At 42.8% G+C, this 14,434-nt stretch overlaps 1 protein-coding gene across 6 annotated transcripts in view; it reads right to left on the minus strand.

Moving 5' to 3' along the window:
• LOC106603443 (syntaxin-binding protein 5) overlaps positions 1 to 14,434 on the minus strand; it is a 63,322-nt gene that overhangs the window by 35,920 nt on the left and 12,968 nt on the right. For 4 of the 6 annotated variants that reach the window (XM_014197167.3, XM_014197140.3, XM_014197150.3 and 1 more), the window contains exons 1-4: positions 10,371 to 10,860; positions 9,478 to 9,575; positions 1,904 to 1,985; positions 732 to 832 (exon numbers count right to left, since the gene is read on the minus strand). In XM_014197167.3, the coding sequence (XP_014052642.2) occupies positions 732 to 832; positions 1,904 to 1,985; positions 9,478 to 9,575; positions 10,371 to 10,508 (419 nt within the window). In that variant the 5' untranslated portion in view covers positions 10,509 to 10,860. Of the gene's footprint in view, positions 1 to 731; positions 833 to 1,903; positions 1,986 to 9,477; positions 9,576 to 10,370; positions 10,861 to 14,434 lie in introns of those variants that run through there. The other 2 variants (XM_014197159.3, XM_082974776.1) reach the window with 2 other exon arrangements.

Below are 14,434 nucleotides of genomic sequence, written 5' to 3' on the forward strand. Positions count from 1 at the left end.
AGGTTCACCTGTCAAATACTGTAAATCTGAGCTTTCTCTGAAGCAATAAATTATACACATTAAAACACATTAGAAAGGGCGACCTAATAACCTATTTTAGCAAGGGACATATCAAAAATTCTACAGTATTTGACAGGTGAACCTACACTTTCATGTGACAAAAAGGGTCCATAATAAATACACAGTGTAATATTTGCATACAGAGCCAGCAGCATGAATTCCTATCTGGTAGCAAGCAACTGACTGGCTGTGTCCGAAATTATACACTATTGCCCAATGGGCCTTGGTCAAAAGTAGTGCGCTATAAAATGAAGACGGTGCCTTGAGAAGTCTTTCATTAGAATAAAACATGATATATCACTAAATGCAGACGGAAAATGGTTACTATGGTATCAAGCAGGTTCAAGGGCTATTGGCCAGACAGAGAAGCGGGAGAGATTCAACAAGCAGCAGGAGTAATTTTGGACACACATATACCCCAAATTGCACCCTATTCCCTAGATGGCACACTACTTTTGATGGGCCTTGGTCAAACGTAGTGCACTATATTGGGAATAGGGTGCCATTTTGGACGCAGCCACAACCGCAGAGGGGGTGAATTAAGACGAGAGAAAAGACTTAAAAGGGAATATTTCATATGATGACTCACGGGTCTAAGTTAGCCTATTTGAATGTAGCTACAGCTTTAGCTCTATTCAAATACGACCACTGTTCACGTTATACCTACATACCTCTCTCTGTTGAATTTGAGAGTGTGCAGGATAGCTGGCTGCTTCTGCCTCAGGTTCCACAGATGAACGCTGTCATCAGCTAAGGCACTGACTAGCGCCCCCTGTTGATAGTGGTTATAAAGGGGTTATAATACCTCCACACATCTAATAAAGAACCAACAGTGTAATTAATGTTCATAATGGCACACGGTTGCAAAAAGTTTTACAAAAATGTGTGTTTCTCATTCGACAAGTACACATTTCACTCCATTTTGGACATTTTCTTTCGTTTTTGCCTGCCTATTGAACATAACTTCAGTGAACATGCTAACAGGACAGGTCTGAGTCAGAGGTAGGGCTGAATAAAACAATATCATGTCCATACAATAAAGAACCCATTACAGAGTTTTGCCTCCACAAAGCCTACATTACTGTTAACTCAATGTGTTCACTAGTAAAGATTCATGGTCCATTAAAGGGTAGGAAGCACGCGTTTTTACTAACCAAAGTAACAACACAGTGTGGTCAAAGATTTAGTAACTTAGTTGTAGTCACGGTCTGGTTACCTATAACTACAAACATAGTTATGTTTTGTGGTTTTGACATTTATTAACTTATTTCCGGAACTACCCACAATGCACTATTTCTCAACGTCATATGGAGGATCTATTCTGTGCTACCGAAAATTTTCCGACATTTTGATCGGTTTTATGTAATAAATCCCAAAATAGAAAAGTGAGCTGTAACTTTGCTTTGGGACTTTAGACACAAAACTATATGCTAAATATGGTAACGTTAATGCGACCTACCCTTTAAACATTGGGTAATAACCACTAGGCTAGTTACATACTGTCTAACTGTAGTGCATGCTAATGAGCAGATAAAACAGATTATATAATGGGAGAGGAATGGGGCTGAACGGATAAGGCAATGATTCAATCCAGGACTTTATCAATAGTATTTCCTCGATTCCATAATGTCCTTTCTCCTCGATTCCTTCTCAAAACGCATTGGAGGTTCTGTCCCTCGGACCTTCTTCTCAAATGCGTTTTGAGAAGGTGAGAACAGAGAGGAAACACTGTTGAGACAGAGCCCTGGGGAGTGCTGCTGGGGAGCGGGACAATAGAGTTGGATAGAGGGGGAACAAAAATGCAAAGATGTGCCCTGTACCCAACTCTATGAGTGGGACTCACCTCGTTGACCAGGAACTGGAGCTGAATGACAGCTGCACCACTCTCATGTTGACAGTAACACTCCACACCCGCACGGCCAAAACTAAACACCTCAGTCAAGGAACAGACCATACAGGAGAGATGGACTACGTATTCATCATCAGCATCTGGGTTTATACACATCCCCAGGGGAAATTAGATTTGTCACCAGCAAGACACATACAGCACCAGCCATCGTGTAAATATTTTGTGTAAATACCCATTCTGGCAGGGTTCAAGGAAACAATACAGATGTATAGTAATTTAAAAGGGAGGCATGGTAGTACTGTATATGACTGGCACATGAGAATCCTCCTATGCTTGGACCATGTTGCATTCAACTTCAGCAATGGGTCTGGATGATGGATTTTCCCTGAGCCCAAGAGTTGAATGAGCTTGGAGATCCCAACCACAGAAAGTTAAGACTCTTTGCTTCCCTCCCTTAGCTTTTAAAACAACACTGACTGACTCCGCTCCACACAACTATGTCTGTCCATATGACTGACTAAATACAAGTGAGGGACTTATAAATAAAAACCAGTGGACCATGACAGTGTTATTCATAACTCTATGCATCAATCAGTATGGAAGCCAATTTGACAGGCAGCACAGGGCTACTGCGGAGTATCAGCTCTCTCTCTCCGGGTGTGTCCCAAATGGCACCCTATTCCCTAGTGCACTACCTGTGACTAGAGCTCTGGTCAAAAGTAGTACAATACATAGGGAATAGGGTGCCATTTGGGATGCAGGCTGTGGGGTCCTTCAAGTCAGAGGTTTCCTGTCTGCTGACACTGTGAAACTATGACCCCAAGGCCACTGATATACTGTACATAACTGCCAAGCAACCATGGGAACAGTCCTGTGAGAAATAATTCACTGTGGAACTGAGACAAGCGGTCTCAAAATGAATGTAGATTAAATGAGTTAGACCTTAAAAATACCTACAGGGCCAATCTGTAGTCTGTTTACAATTACATTGTCTACAAACAAAAGGGATAAAACAAGCTTATGTGTTGGTTTCTAATGGGGTTAGAAAGTTTAACTAAGGCGGCATTTATAAGTCATAAGTCTCAACTTACATAAGTCTCAACTTACTTACTCAACTCATTTATAAGTCTCAACTTACTGTTTGTTGCAAGTTAGAAAAGACAAGGTGCAATTTCGAAATTTGGTTGTGCATCAGCAGTTTCTCTTGTTAGCTAACACCCATGTTACATTTTTTTTAGATTAGTGCTAAGTTAGCTGGCCAAACTATCTAAACTTGTTATCATGGTCGAATTACAGGCCAGCCGCTGTCTAGGGGGGGGGCCACTAAAATGTTTTGCTCGCAACGTGTGTGTGTGTGTGTGGGGGGGGGGGACTGCCAGCCTCCTTAATGTACCTGGTGGTGAAAATGAAAAGAGCACCAGATGACAGACATGCTCAGAGATAAGGCCTGCTGTACTGTACACACTGAGTGTATGACAGACTGACCAGGTGAATCCAGGTGAAAGCTATGATCCCTTATTGATGTCACCTGTTAAATCAGTGTAGATGAAGCGGAGGAAGACAGGTTAAATAACAATTTTCAAGCCTTGAGACAATTAAGACATAGATTGTGCATGTGTGCCATTCAGAGGGTGAATGGGCAAGACAAAAGATTTAAGTGCCAGTCAGTCAACTGATAGTCCAGTACAACATTGGTGCCCAAAGACCAATAAAAGAATGCACAACTCATCGTACCTTGACATGAATGTGGTACGGCAGCCGACGACCCTACGAGTTCCATTTATTTCAGCAAAAAACAAGAAACTGTGGATGAGGTGGGCTAAGGAACTAAAGCACTGAAGTGGAAAAACATTGCCTGGTGTGCTGAATCCCGGTTGCTGCTGTTTCATGCCCATGGGAGGACTAGGGTATGGAGAAAACCATGAGTACATACATCCAACATGGTGCGTGTCAACATTGCAGGCTGTTGGTGGTGTGGGGTCTGTTTTCATGGCAGACATTGGGCCCCTTGATAAAAATGGAGCAACGTTTTGAATGCCACAGGACATCATTGCCAATCATGTGCATCCCTTCATGGCAGCAGTGTATCCATCTGCAAAATTGATATTTTCAGCAAGATAATGCCCCATGCCACTAACAGGCCAACTTGACACAACTGTGGGAAGCATTGGAGTCAACATGGGCCAGCATCCCTGAGGAATGCTTTCGACACAAATGAATTGAAGCTGTTCTGCGGGCAAAAGGGAGTGCAATGCAACACAAGGATGATGTTCCTAATGTTTCGTACACTCAGTGTACTTGCAACTGTGACACACTGAAATAATGTCTGTTTGAACAGGATTAACAACAACTATAATCAAACAACCCCTGAATGCCTTGAACAAACTAAGGTGGGGTTACACTACAGCCCAACAGAGTGCCATTAACCAGGCAGCCTCCACCGTAGGCATCACAATATCATCTGATCAGAGGGCTATAAAGTGTAATGTCAGTGATCACTCCGCATACATCATCTGAACAATTACTGTGATCAAGTGAGTAGAGTTCCTTCTCCCGAGTCCAAAAGCAGTTGAGTTCATGTTGATGGTGCAGCAGCGTTAACACCCAAGACTCCTACAGTTTACATAGCTGCTGCTGGGCTGCTGACAGAGTACAGGATTCACTAATCACCACCACACAATCAATTACAAGAATATTTTAGTGCTAACGTTTTCCACTTCTCATGAAAAGCCAAAACACATGCTTTTGGAATGTCATGGCACAGGAAGTAGTCACATGTGGTCCCTATGATAGCATCAGCATCTCCTTTCTAGTTGAGAGGCACTGTTCTTAGTAGCAGACTTGGGTTCCAATACTATTTGATATCAGTTCAAATAATTGATCTGTAATTGATTGAGTCTGCCTGGCTTAATTAGACCAATAGAATAGTCCCAAAACTGTAAACCCCACCCATCTGACACTTCAGGTAGGCTAGAACAAACTCTCAAAGTATTTAAGATTTCAAATAGTACACTGAACAAAAATATAAAACGCAACGTGGAACAATTTCAAAGATTTTACTGAGTATTCATATAAGGAAATCAGTCAATTGAAATAAATTCATTAGGCCCTAATCTATGGATTTCACTTGACTGGGAATATAGACATGCATCTGTAGGTCACAGACACCTTTTTTTTGTAAGGTAAGGGCATAGATCAGAAAACCAGTCAGTACCTGGTGTGACCACCATCAGCATCATGCAGCGCGGCACATCTCCTTCGTATAGAGTTGATCAGGCTGTTGATTGTGGCATGTTGTCTCACACCTCTTCAATGGCTGTGCAAAGTTTCTGGATATTGGCAGGAACTGGAACACGCTGACGTACACGTTGATTCAGAGCATCCCAAATATGCTCAATGGGCTGTGAGTATGCAGGCCATGGAAGAACTGGGACATTTCAGCTTCCAGGAATTGTGTACAGATCCTTGCGACATAGGGCCGTGCATTTTCATGCTGAAACATGAGGTGATGGCGGCGGATGAAAGGCACAACAATGGGCCTCAGGCTCTCGTCACGGTATCTCTGTGCATTCAAATTGCCATCAATAAAATGCAATTGTGTTCGTTGTTCGTAGCTTATGCCTGACCATACCATAACCCCACCGCCACCAAAGGGAACTCTGTTCACAACGTTGACATTAGCAAACCGCTCGCCCACACAACGCCATACACGCGGTCTGCCCTGTACAATTGAAACCGAGGTTAATCTGTGAAGAGCACACTTCTCCAGCATGCCAGCAAAGGTGAGCATTTGCCCACTGAAGTCAATTACGACGCCAAACTGCAGTCAGGTCAAGACCCTGGTGAGGACGATGAGCATGTAAATGAGCTTCCCTGAGACGGTTTCCACAGTTTCATCAGCTGTCCAGGTGAAGAAGCCAGATGTGGAGGTCCTGAGCTGGCGTGGTTGTGAGGCCATTTGGAAGTACTGACAAATTCAACAGCTTATGGTAGAGAAATGAACATTACATTCTCTGGCAACAGCTCCGGTGGACATTCCTGCAGTCAGAATGCCAATTGCACACTCCCTTAAAACTTGAGACATCTGTGGCATTGTGTTGTGTGACAAAACTGCACATATTAAAAAGTTGCTTTTATTGTCCCCGGCACAAGGTGCACCTGTGTAATGATCATGCTGTTTAGTCAGCTTATTGATATGCCACACATTTGTGCACCAAATTTGAAAGAAGCTTTTTGTGCATATGGAAAATCTCTTGGATTTATTTTATTTCAGCTCATGAAACCAACACTTTACATGTTGTGTTTATATTTTTGTTCAGTATGTTTTAACCCAGGTATGCTAAGTAAAACTACACCAGAGTGAGAAAGGCTATTCCACCAACTGACAGAAATAGAGACACTTCCTCATTGGTAAACCACAGTGGTTCGCCTTGCAGCATTTCACAACAACAAGAGGGTTCATATCAGATGACAACATGATGACAATCATCATAAGACAAGAACCTGCATACCTCAAGTCACATGAAAATGTACAATGTGTTTCAATAGAAAACCAAACAGCTTACAATATAACACAACACGCAAATAACTTGCTCTTCTGCTATTTGACATTTGTGAAATAGGAACTAGTGTCAAACGACAAAGATTCTGTAACCAGTAACACTACTGTATTATAAACTGGGTGGTTTGAACCCTGAATGCTGATCGCCTGATAATGGATATGACAAAACATGTATTTTTTGTGCTTCATTTACATTGGTAACCAGTTTATAATAGCAATAAGGCACCTCAGGAGTTTTTGATATATGACCATTATATCACGCCGCAACAGCATGCACAAGAACAGCCCTTGGCAGTGGTATATTGGCCATATACAGTGCATTCGTAAAGTATTCAGACCCCTTGACTTTTTCCACATCTTGTTACGTTACAGCCTTACTGTAATTTATTAAATACAACATTTTCATCATCAATGTACACACAATACCCCAAAGTGACAAAGCGAAAACAGGCTTAGATTTTTTTTTTTAAATGTATAAAAAATAAAACAGAAATACCTTATTTAAATAAGTATTCAGACCCTTTCCTATGAGATTCAAAACTGAGATCAAGTGTATCCTGTTTACATTCATCATCCTTGAGATGTTTCTACAACTTAATTGGAGTTCACCTGTGGTAAACTCAATTGATTGGACATGATTTGGAAATGCACACACCTGTCGATATAAGGTCCCACAGTTGACAGTGCATGTCAGAGCAAAAACCAAGCCAGGAGGTCGAAGGAATTGTCCGTAGAGCTCAGAGACAGGATTGTGTCGAGGCACAGATCTTGGGACAGGGACCAAAAAATTTCTGCAACATTGAAGGTCCCCAAGAGCACAGTGGCCTCCATCATTCTTAAATGGAAGAAGCTTGAAACTAACAAGACTAGCAATCGGGGGAGAAGGGCCTAGGTCAGGCAGGTGACCAAGAACCCGATGGTCACTCTGACAGAGCTCCAGAGTTCCTCTGTGGAGATGTGAGAACCTTCCAGAAGGACAGCCATCTCTGCAGCACATCACCAATCAGGCCTTTATGGTAGAGTGGCCAGACAGAACCCACTCCACAGTTAAAGGCACATGACAGCCCACTTGGAGTTTGCCAAAAGGCACCTAAAGGACTCTCAGACCAGGAGAAAAAAAGATAGAACTCTTTGGCCTGAATGCCAAGCATCACGTCTGGAGGAAATCTGGCACCATCCCTACAGTGAAGCATGGTGGTGGCAGCGTCATGCTGTGGGAATGTTTATCAGCGGCAGGGACTGGGAGAGTATTCAGGATAGAGGGAAAGATGAACGGAGCAAAGTACAGAGAGATACTTGATGAAAACCTGCTCCAGAGCACTCAGGACCTCAGATTGGGGTGAGGTTTCACCTTCCAACAGGACAACAACCCTAAGCACACAGCCAAGACAACGCAGGAGTGGCTTTGGGACGAGTCTCTGAATGTCCTTGAGAGGCCCAGCCAGAGCCCGGACTTGAACCCGATCGAACATCTCTGGAGAGACCTGAAAATAGCTGTGCAGCGACACTTCCCATCCAACCTGGCAGATCTTGAGAGGATCTGCAGATAAGAATGGGAGAAACTCCCCAAATACAAGTGCCAAGCTTGTAGCGTCATACCCAAGAAGACTCGAGGCTGTAATCGCTGGCAAAGGTGTTTCAACAAAGTACTGAGTAAAGGGTCTGAATACTTAGATAAATGTTTCAGTTTTTTATTTTTAATACATTTGCAAAAAATGACTAAATCTGTTTTTGCTTTGTCATTATGGGGTACTGTGTGTAGATTGAAGGGGGAAAAAAACTATTTTAGTATAAGGCTAGGCTACCTGTCGCCAAGAGCCATAGAAATAAAGGTATTAGATAAGTAGTGGAAATGTCCATGAAATATAGAGATAAAAACACTGTGGTAGTAGAGACAGATCTATAAAATGTAGACCATTTTGCTGTGTTCTTTAGTAATCACATTCTTTAGAACACTAAAACATGGAGGAGTGTGTGTTTATGTTCTTTAGGTGGTGGATTATAACTAAACAATGGTCCTAGGGTATAGACTGGGATTGATAAAGGAATAGAGCAACCCATCCCTATAAAATAACAAACATATGGTAAATGGCTGCTCATATATTGGCTTTGTTAAAATCAGGTAAGTCATTGAGAACACATTATCTTTTACAATAACAACTTGACCAAGGAGCAATGAGATGCTCCTGATGACATACAGTAGATTGTGTTACTTTGGGCTGTGCAAAGCAAACATTTTCTAAACTAAAGCATGGCATGATGCCAAAAAAAGACTCTCTGAGAACAATATAAACTGGTGCCATGCCACTGAATGACCTTCAAATCAATACATTTACCCAAGCCGAGCTTAACTGACTGAGCCTTTAGGGAGTTGTACAAGCCCAACAGCTATTTTATTCTCCAGGCTTATGTTTCACCAATGAGGACCGGGACCCTGCCTGGCCTGCAGCATGTAGCCAGCAGCTTGGCTGTGTGCGCTCTCACATGGTCTGACAGACATGCACAGCAGGGCCAGTTGTGTTCAAAGCACATAGCCTAGGCCACGAGGTGGAAATGGGCTGGCATGCTGGCATCCTGGCACACACCAGGCAGCACAGTGGAGGAGCTTGGGCCAGGTTGGGTCCCCAGGATATGGCAGCAGAGCAGAGCCGAACAGCTCATCATGTCATGGTAGAGATATTAACTAATGAGTATGAGGGTGCGTCCCAAACAGCATCCTATTCCCTATATAGGGAACCTGACTCTGCTGCTCAGAGAAAACATGTGGTACTATTGGGTAACCACAATTTCCTAATTTATTGTACTTGAGGATCTTACACAGAAGCCAATATAAGGTCCCATATAACTATCAACAGAGAATCTCCATTGAGCATGCTTTTTAATCCCGGACAAGGCTTAACCTGTCTGGGAAACTGGTCATAAATGAATAATCTCAGAGATAGGTCTAATTGCACTGGAATTGCTAATATTGTTTGTTGAGTTCCCTATTTAAAGACAAAAAAGATACAGTCTCACAGCTCCGCTCTGAGTCCCAACGGCCAGAATCTTCTGCACAGGGTCAAAGGCCATGGAGGAGGGCTGGTAAGGGAAGCCATGGCGCACAGTCTGAAGAAGCCAAATAACATATCCTGCATTAGATGTTAGATCACATCCAGATTCAACATTTTACAGACATACAATCAACTACTCTTATGTCATCTCATGTTTTGTTGTATCCAGGAAACTGTGTGACATTTCAGAGGCATTTGTTTTCGTCTAAATACAAAAGATGTATGATCAGTTTAAATCCATATCTAGACGAGTGTCTCTTTTCCACAGAAGTAAAAAGCTAAATATTTCTAGGAAAGTAGCTATCCCGTTTGACAAGCCAGGTGTTCCCTGTCACAGTCAGATTATTGGATAGCTGGTGTAGCTTGCTAGCTAGCCAACAACACCGGATGACATTATCACTTTAATTATAGCAGGCTAAACTCCACTGAAATTAAATCAGAAAATTCCTTGACCATGGAGTGCAGTTTAGTCCGCTACTTAATTACATAATCCAGAGGATTATTCCGATTTAATTTATGGCTGGTTGGTTGAGGACATTAAAGACAAAGATGACATAACCTTGCTTGTTAACTGGTGGGTTGATGCTTTGGCCAATGGCAATGCCAGAAATTGGGACTGTGGGAGGCAGTCAGTTGATTATCTTGACAGCTAACAATTCTATAGCTGGCTACCCCCTATACTAGCTAGTTACAAGAACCGCATCAAAGCAATGTCAGCATAGACACAAATAACTTAAGACACTAATGATTTAAAAATCAAGCGCTGTCAATATGTATCAACACTGCTCCTGCTAACTCGCTGTAAACTTCAATGATTCCCAGCAAAACAGCTAGCTAGTTAGTAGCCCACCTTACAGAGCTGAAAATGCTCCGACCGTAGTGTCTCTTGGATCACATCGTTTTGACTAGTTCCCGGTTGTGGAGATGCAGAGGAAAATGAAGAGGAAGCCAAGCCGTCCAGCACTTTTCTAATATTGAACTTCTTCATTTTCCCTCAATACAGACGAGGACGAAACACACAAATTGGATCAACAAAGCCACCATAAATTGGATAGTGCACTTCCTAGCTAGATGTTAGTTAAAGACGCACACTTGGCTAACACTATTATCTTGTTCTTAATCTCGCTCGCATGTTACGGACTGTGTTGGCACTGCACTCTCCACAGTACAATTCACGTGTACACAGTTTAAGCATATGCACATTAATGCATTCTTGTCGAAAAATCTATTTGTAACCATCGATATTGCATGTATCCAGTCGGAGTCGATTGTAAGCCCTCCGCTGACGGCAGCCAGCTAGCTAGGCTACTGTTAGCCATCCTAGCTAACACGGAAACGCAGAGACGAGTCTGCGCGGTAGAGGCAGCAACACGCCGGATGTAACGTTACACATTGGATCCAGTATGTAAACATATAAATAACGTTCAATCATTCTTTTTGGAAACGGTTGTTAAACAAATAACGAATCACTGAATAAGATAATAACCTTCAACATTATGAAATATGCACTATACATTAATTTACCTATCCAGCGAGTTTACTTGACAAAATCACAAAGCTAGCACTCATTGAAAATAGAGGCGAAGCTACATGGACAACTGGACCAATAATGTTTTCTCCGGCAGGTGGAGTTGTTTCGTTTCTTTTTCCACTCACAAAGCGAGGAGTTTTGTATGAAGGTCAACAAAAGTGTCGAATTTGGTCAACAAAAACATGTAATGGATGAGGTTTATTTCATCAAATGGAAGTTTCGTAATGGTTACCTTGTTACGAGTGTACTGATATAAGTAGAACACGTGACATCCGGGCAACTTTGATTAAAAAATAACTTCACAGATCTTCATTATAAAGGATTTAAACACTGTTTCCCATGCTTGTTCAATGAACCATAAACAATTAATGAACATGCACCTGTGGAAAGCTCGTTAAGACACTAACAGCTTACAGACAGTAGGCAATTAAGGTCACAGTTATGAAAACTTAGAACACTAAAGAGGCCTTTCTACTGACTCTGAAAAACACCAAAAGAAAGATGCCCAGGGTCCCTGCTCATCTGCGTGAACGTGCCTTAGGCATGCTGCAAGGAAGCATGAGGGCTGCAGATGTGGCCAGGGCAATAAATTGCAATGTCCGTACTGTGAGGCGCCTAAGACAGCGCTACAGGGAGACAGGACGGACAGCTGATCGTCCTCGCAGTGGCAGACCACATGTAACAACATCTGCACAGGATCGGTACATCCGAACATCACACCTGCGGGACAGGTACAGGATGGCAACAACAACTGTCCGAGTTACACCAGGAATGCACAATCACAAAATCAGTGCTCAGACTGTCCACAATAGGCTGAGAGAGGCTGGACTGAGGGCTTGTAGGCCTGTTGTAAGGCAGGTCCTCACCAGACATCACCGGCAACAACGTCGCCTATGTGCACAAACCCACCGTTGCTGGACCAGACAGGACTGGCAAAAAGTGCTCTTCACTGACGAGTCGCGGTTTTGTCTCACTAGGGGTGATGGTCGGATTCGTGTTTATTGTCGAAGGAATGAGCGTTACACCGAGGCCTGTACTCTGGAGCGGGATCGATTTGGAGGTGGAGGGTCTGTCATGGTCTGGGGCGGTGTGTCACAACATCATCAGACTGAGCTTGTTGTCGTTGCAGGCAATTTCAACGCTGTGCGTTACAGGGAAGACATCCACCTCCCTCATGTGGTACCCTTCCTGCAGGCTCATCCTGACATGACCCTCCAGCATGACAATGCCACCAGCCATACTGCTCGTTCTGTGCGTGATTTCCTACAAGACAGGAATGTCAGTGTTCTGCCATGGCTAGTGAAGAGCCCGGATCTCAATCCCATTGAGGAGGTCTGGGACCTGTTGAATCGGAGGGTGAGGGCTACGGCCATTACCCCCAGAAATGTCTGGGAACTTGCAGGTACCTTGGTGGAAGAGTGAGGTAACATCTCACAGCAAGAACTGGCAAATCTGGTGCCATGAGGAGGAGATGCACTGCATTACTTAATGCAGCTGGTGGCCACACCAGATACTGACTGTTACTTTTGATTTTGACCCCAACTTTGTTCAGGGACACATTATTCCATTTCTGTTAGTCACATGTCCGTGGAACTTGTTCAGTTTATGTCTCTGTTGTTGAATCTTGTTATGTTCATACAAATAATAATATGTTCCGGGATTCATCCAATGGCATTGAGGAGTATACCACCTCAGTCACCGGCTTCATCAGTGCATCGACGACGGCGTCCCCACAAAGACCGTATGTACAGTTGAAGTCGGAAGTTTACATACATCTTCGCCAAGTACATTGAAACTCAGTTTTTCACAATTCCTGACATTTAATCCTAGTAAAAATTCCCTGTCTTAGGTCAGTTAGGATCACCACTTTATTGTAAGAATGTGAAATGTCAGAATAATAGTAGAGAGAATGGTTTAATTGCAGCTTCTATTTATTTCATCACCTTCCCAGTGGGTCAGAAGTTTACATACACTCAATTAGTATTTGGTAGCATTGCCTTTAAATTGTTTAACTTGGGTCAAATGTTTCGGGTAGCCTTCCACAAGCTTCCCACAATAAGTTGGGGGAATTTTGGCCCATTCCTCCTGACAGAGCTGATATAACTGAGTCAGGTTTGTAGGCCTCCTTGCTCGCACACGCTTTTTCAGTTCTGCCCACATATTTTCTATAGGATTGAGGTCAAGGCTTTGTGCTGACCACTCCAATACCTTGACTTTGTTGTCCTTAAGCCATTTTGCTATAACTTTGGAAGTATGCTTGGGGTCATTGTACATTTGGAAGACCCATTTGCAACCAAGCTTTTACTTCCTGACTGATATCTTGAGATGTTGCTTCAATATTTCCACATAATTTTCTCTCCTCATGATGCCATCTATTTTGTGAAGTGCACCAGTCCCTCCTGCAGCAAAGCACCCCCACAACATGATGCTACCACCCCCGTTCTTCACGATTGGGATGGTGTTCTTTGGCTTGCAAGCCTCCCCCTTTTTCCTCCAAACATAACGATGGTCATTATGGCCAAACAGTTCTATTTTTGTTTCATCAGACCAGAGGACATTTCTCCAAAAAGTACGATCTTTGTCCCCGTGTGCAGTTGCAAACCGTAGTCTGGCTTTTTAATGCAGTTTTGGAGCAGTGGCTTCTTCCTGGCTGAGCTTCCTTTCAGGTTATGTTGATATAGGACTCGTTTTACTGTGGATATAGATACTTTTGTACCGGTTTCCTCCAGCATCTTCAAAAGGTCCTTTGCTGTTGTTCTGGGATTGATTTGCACTTTTCGCACCAAAGTACGTTCATCTCTAGGAGACAGAACACGTCTCCTTCCTGAGTGGTATGCCGGCTGCGTGGTCGCATGGTATTTATACTTGCGTACTATTGTTTGTACAGATGAACGTGGTACCTTCAGGTGTTTGGAAATTGCTCCCAAGGATGAACCAAACTTGTGGCAGTCTACAATTATTTTTCTGAGGTCTTGGCTGATTTCTTTTGATTTTCCCATGATGTCAAGCAACGAGGCACTGAGTTTGAAGGTAGGCCTTGAAATATATCCACAGGTTCACCTCCAATTGACTCAAATGAGGTCAATTAGTCTATCAGAAGCTTCTAAAGCCATGATATCATTTTCAGGAATTTTCCAAGCTGTTTAAAAGCACGGTCAACTTAGTGTATGTAAACTTCTGACCCAGTGGAATTGTGATACAGTGAATTATAAGTGAAATCTGTCTGTAAACAATTTTTGGAAAACTTACTTGTGTCATGCACAAAGTAGATGTCCTAACCGACTTGCCAAAACTGTAGTTGTTAACAAGAAATTTGTGGAGTGTTTGAAAAACGAGTTTTAATGACTCCAACCTAAGTGTATGTAAACTTCCGACTTCAACTG

The sequence above is a fragment of the Salmo salar genome, chromosome 01 (genome assembly GCF_965601325.2).
Source record: "Salmo salar chromosome 01, fSalSal1, whole genome shotgun sequence".
In the NCBI taxonomy this organism is placed as follows: domain Eukaryota; kingdom Metazoa; phylum Chordata; class Actinopteri; order Salmoniformes; family Salmonidae; genus Salmo; species Salmo salar.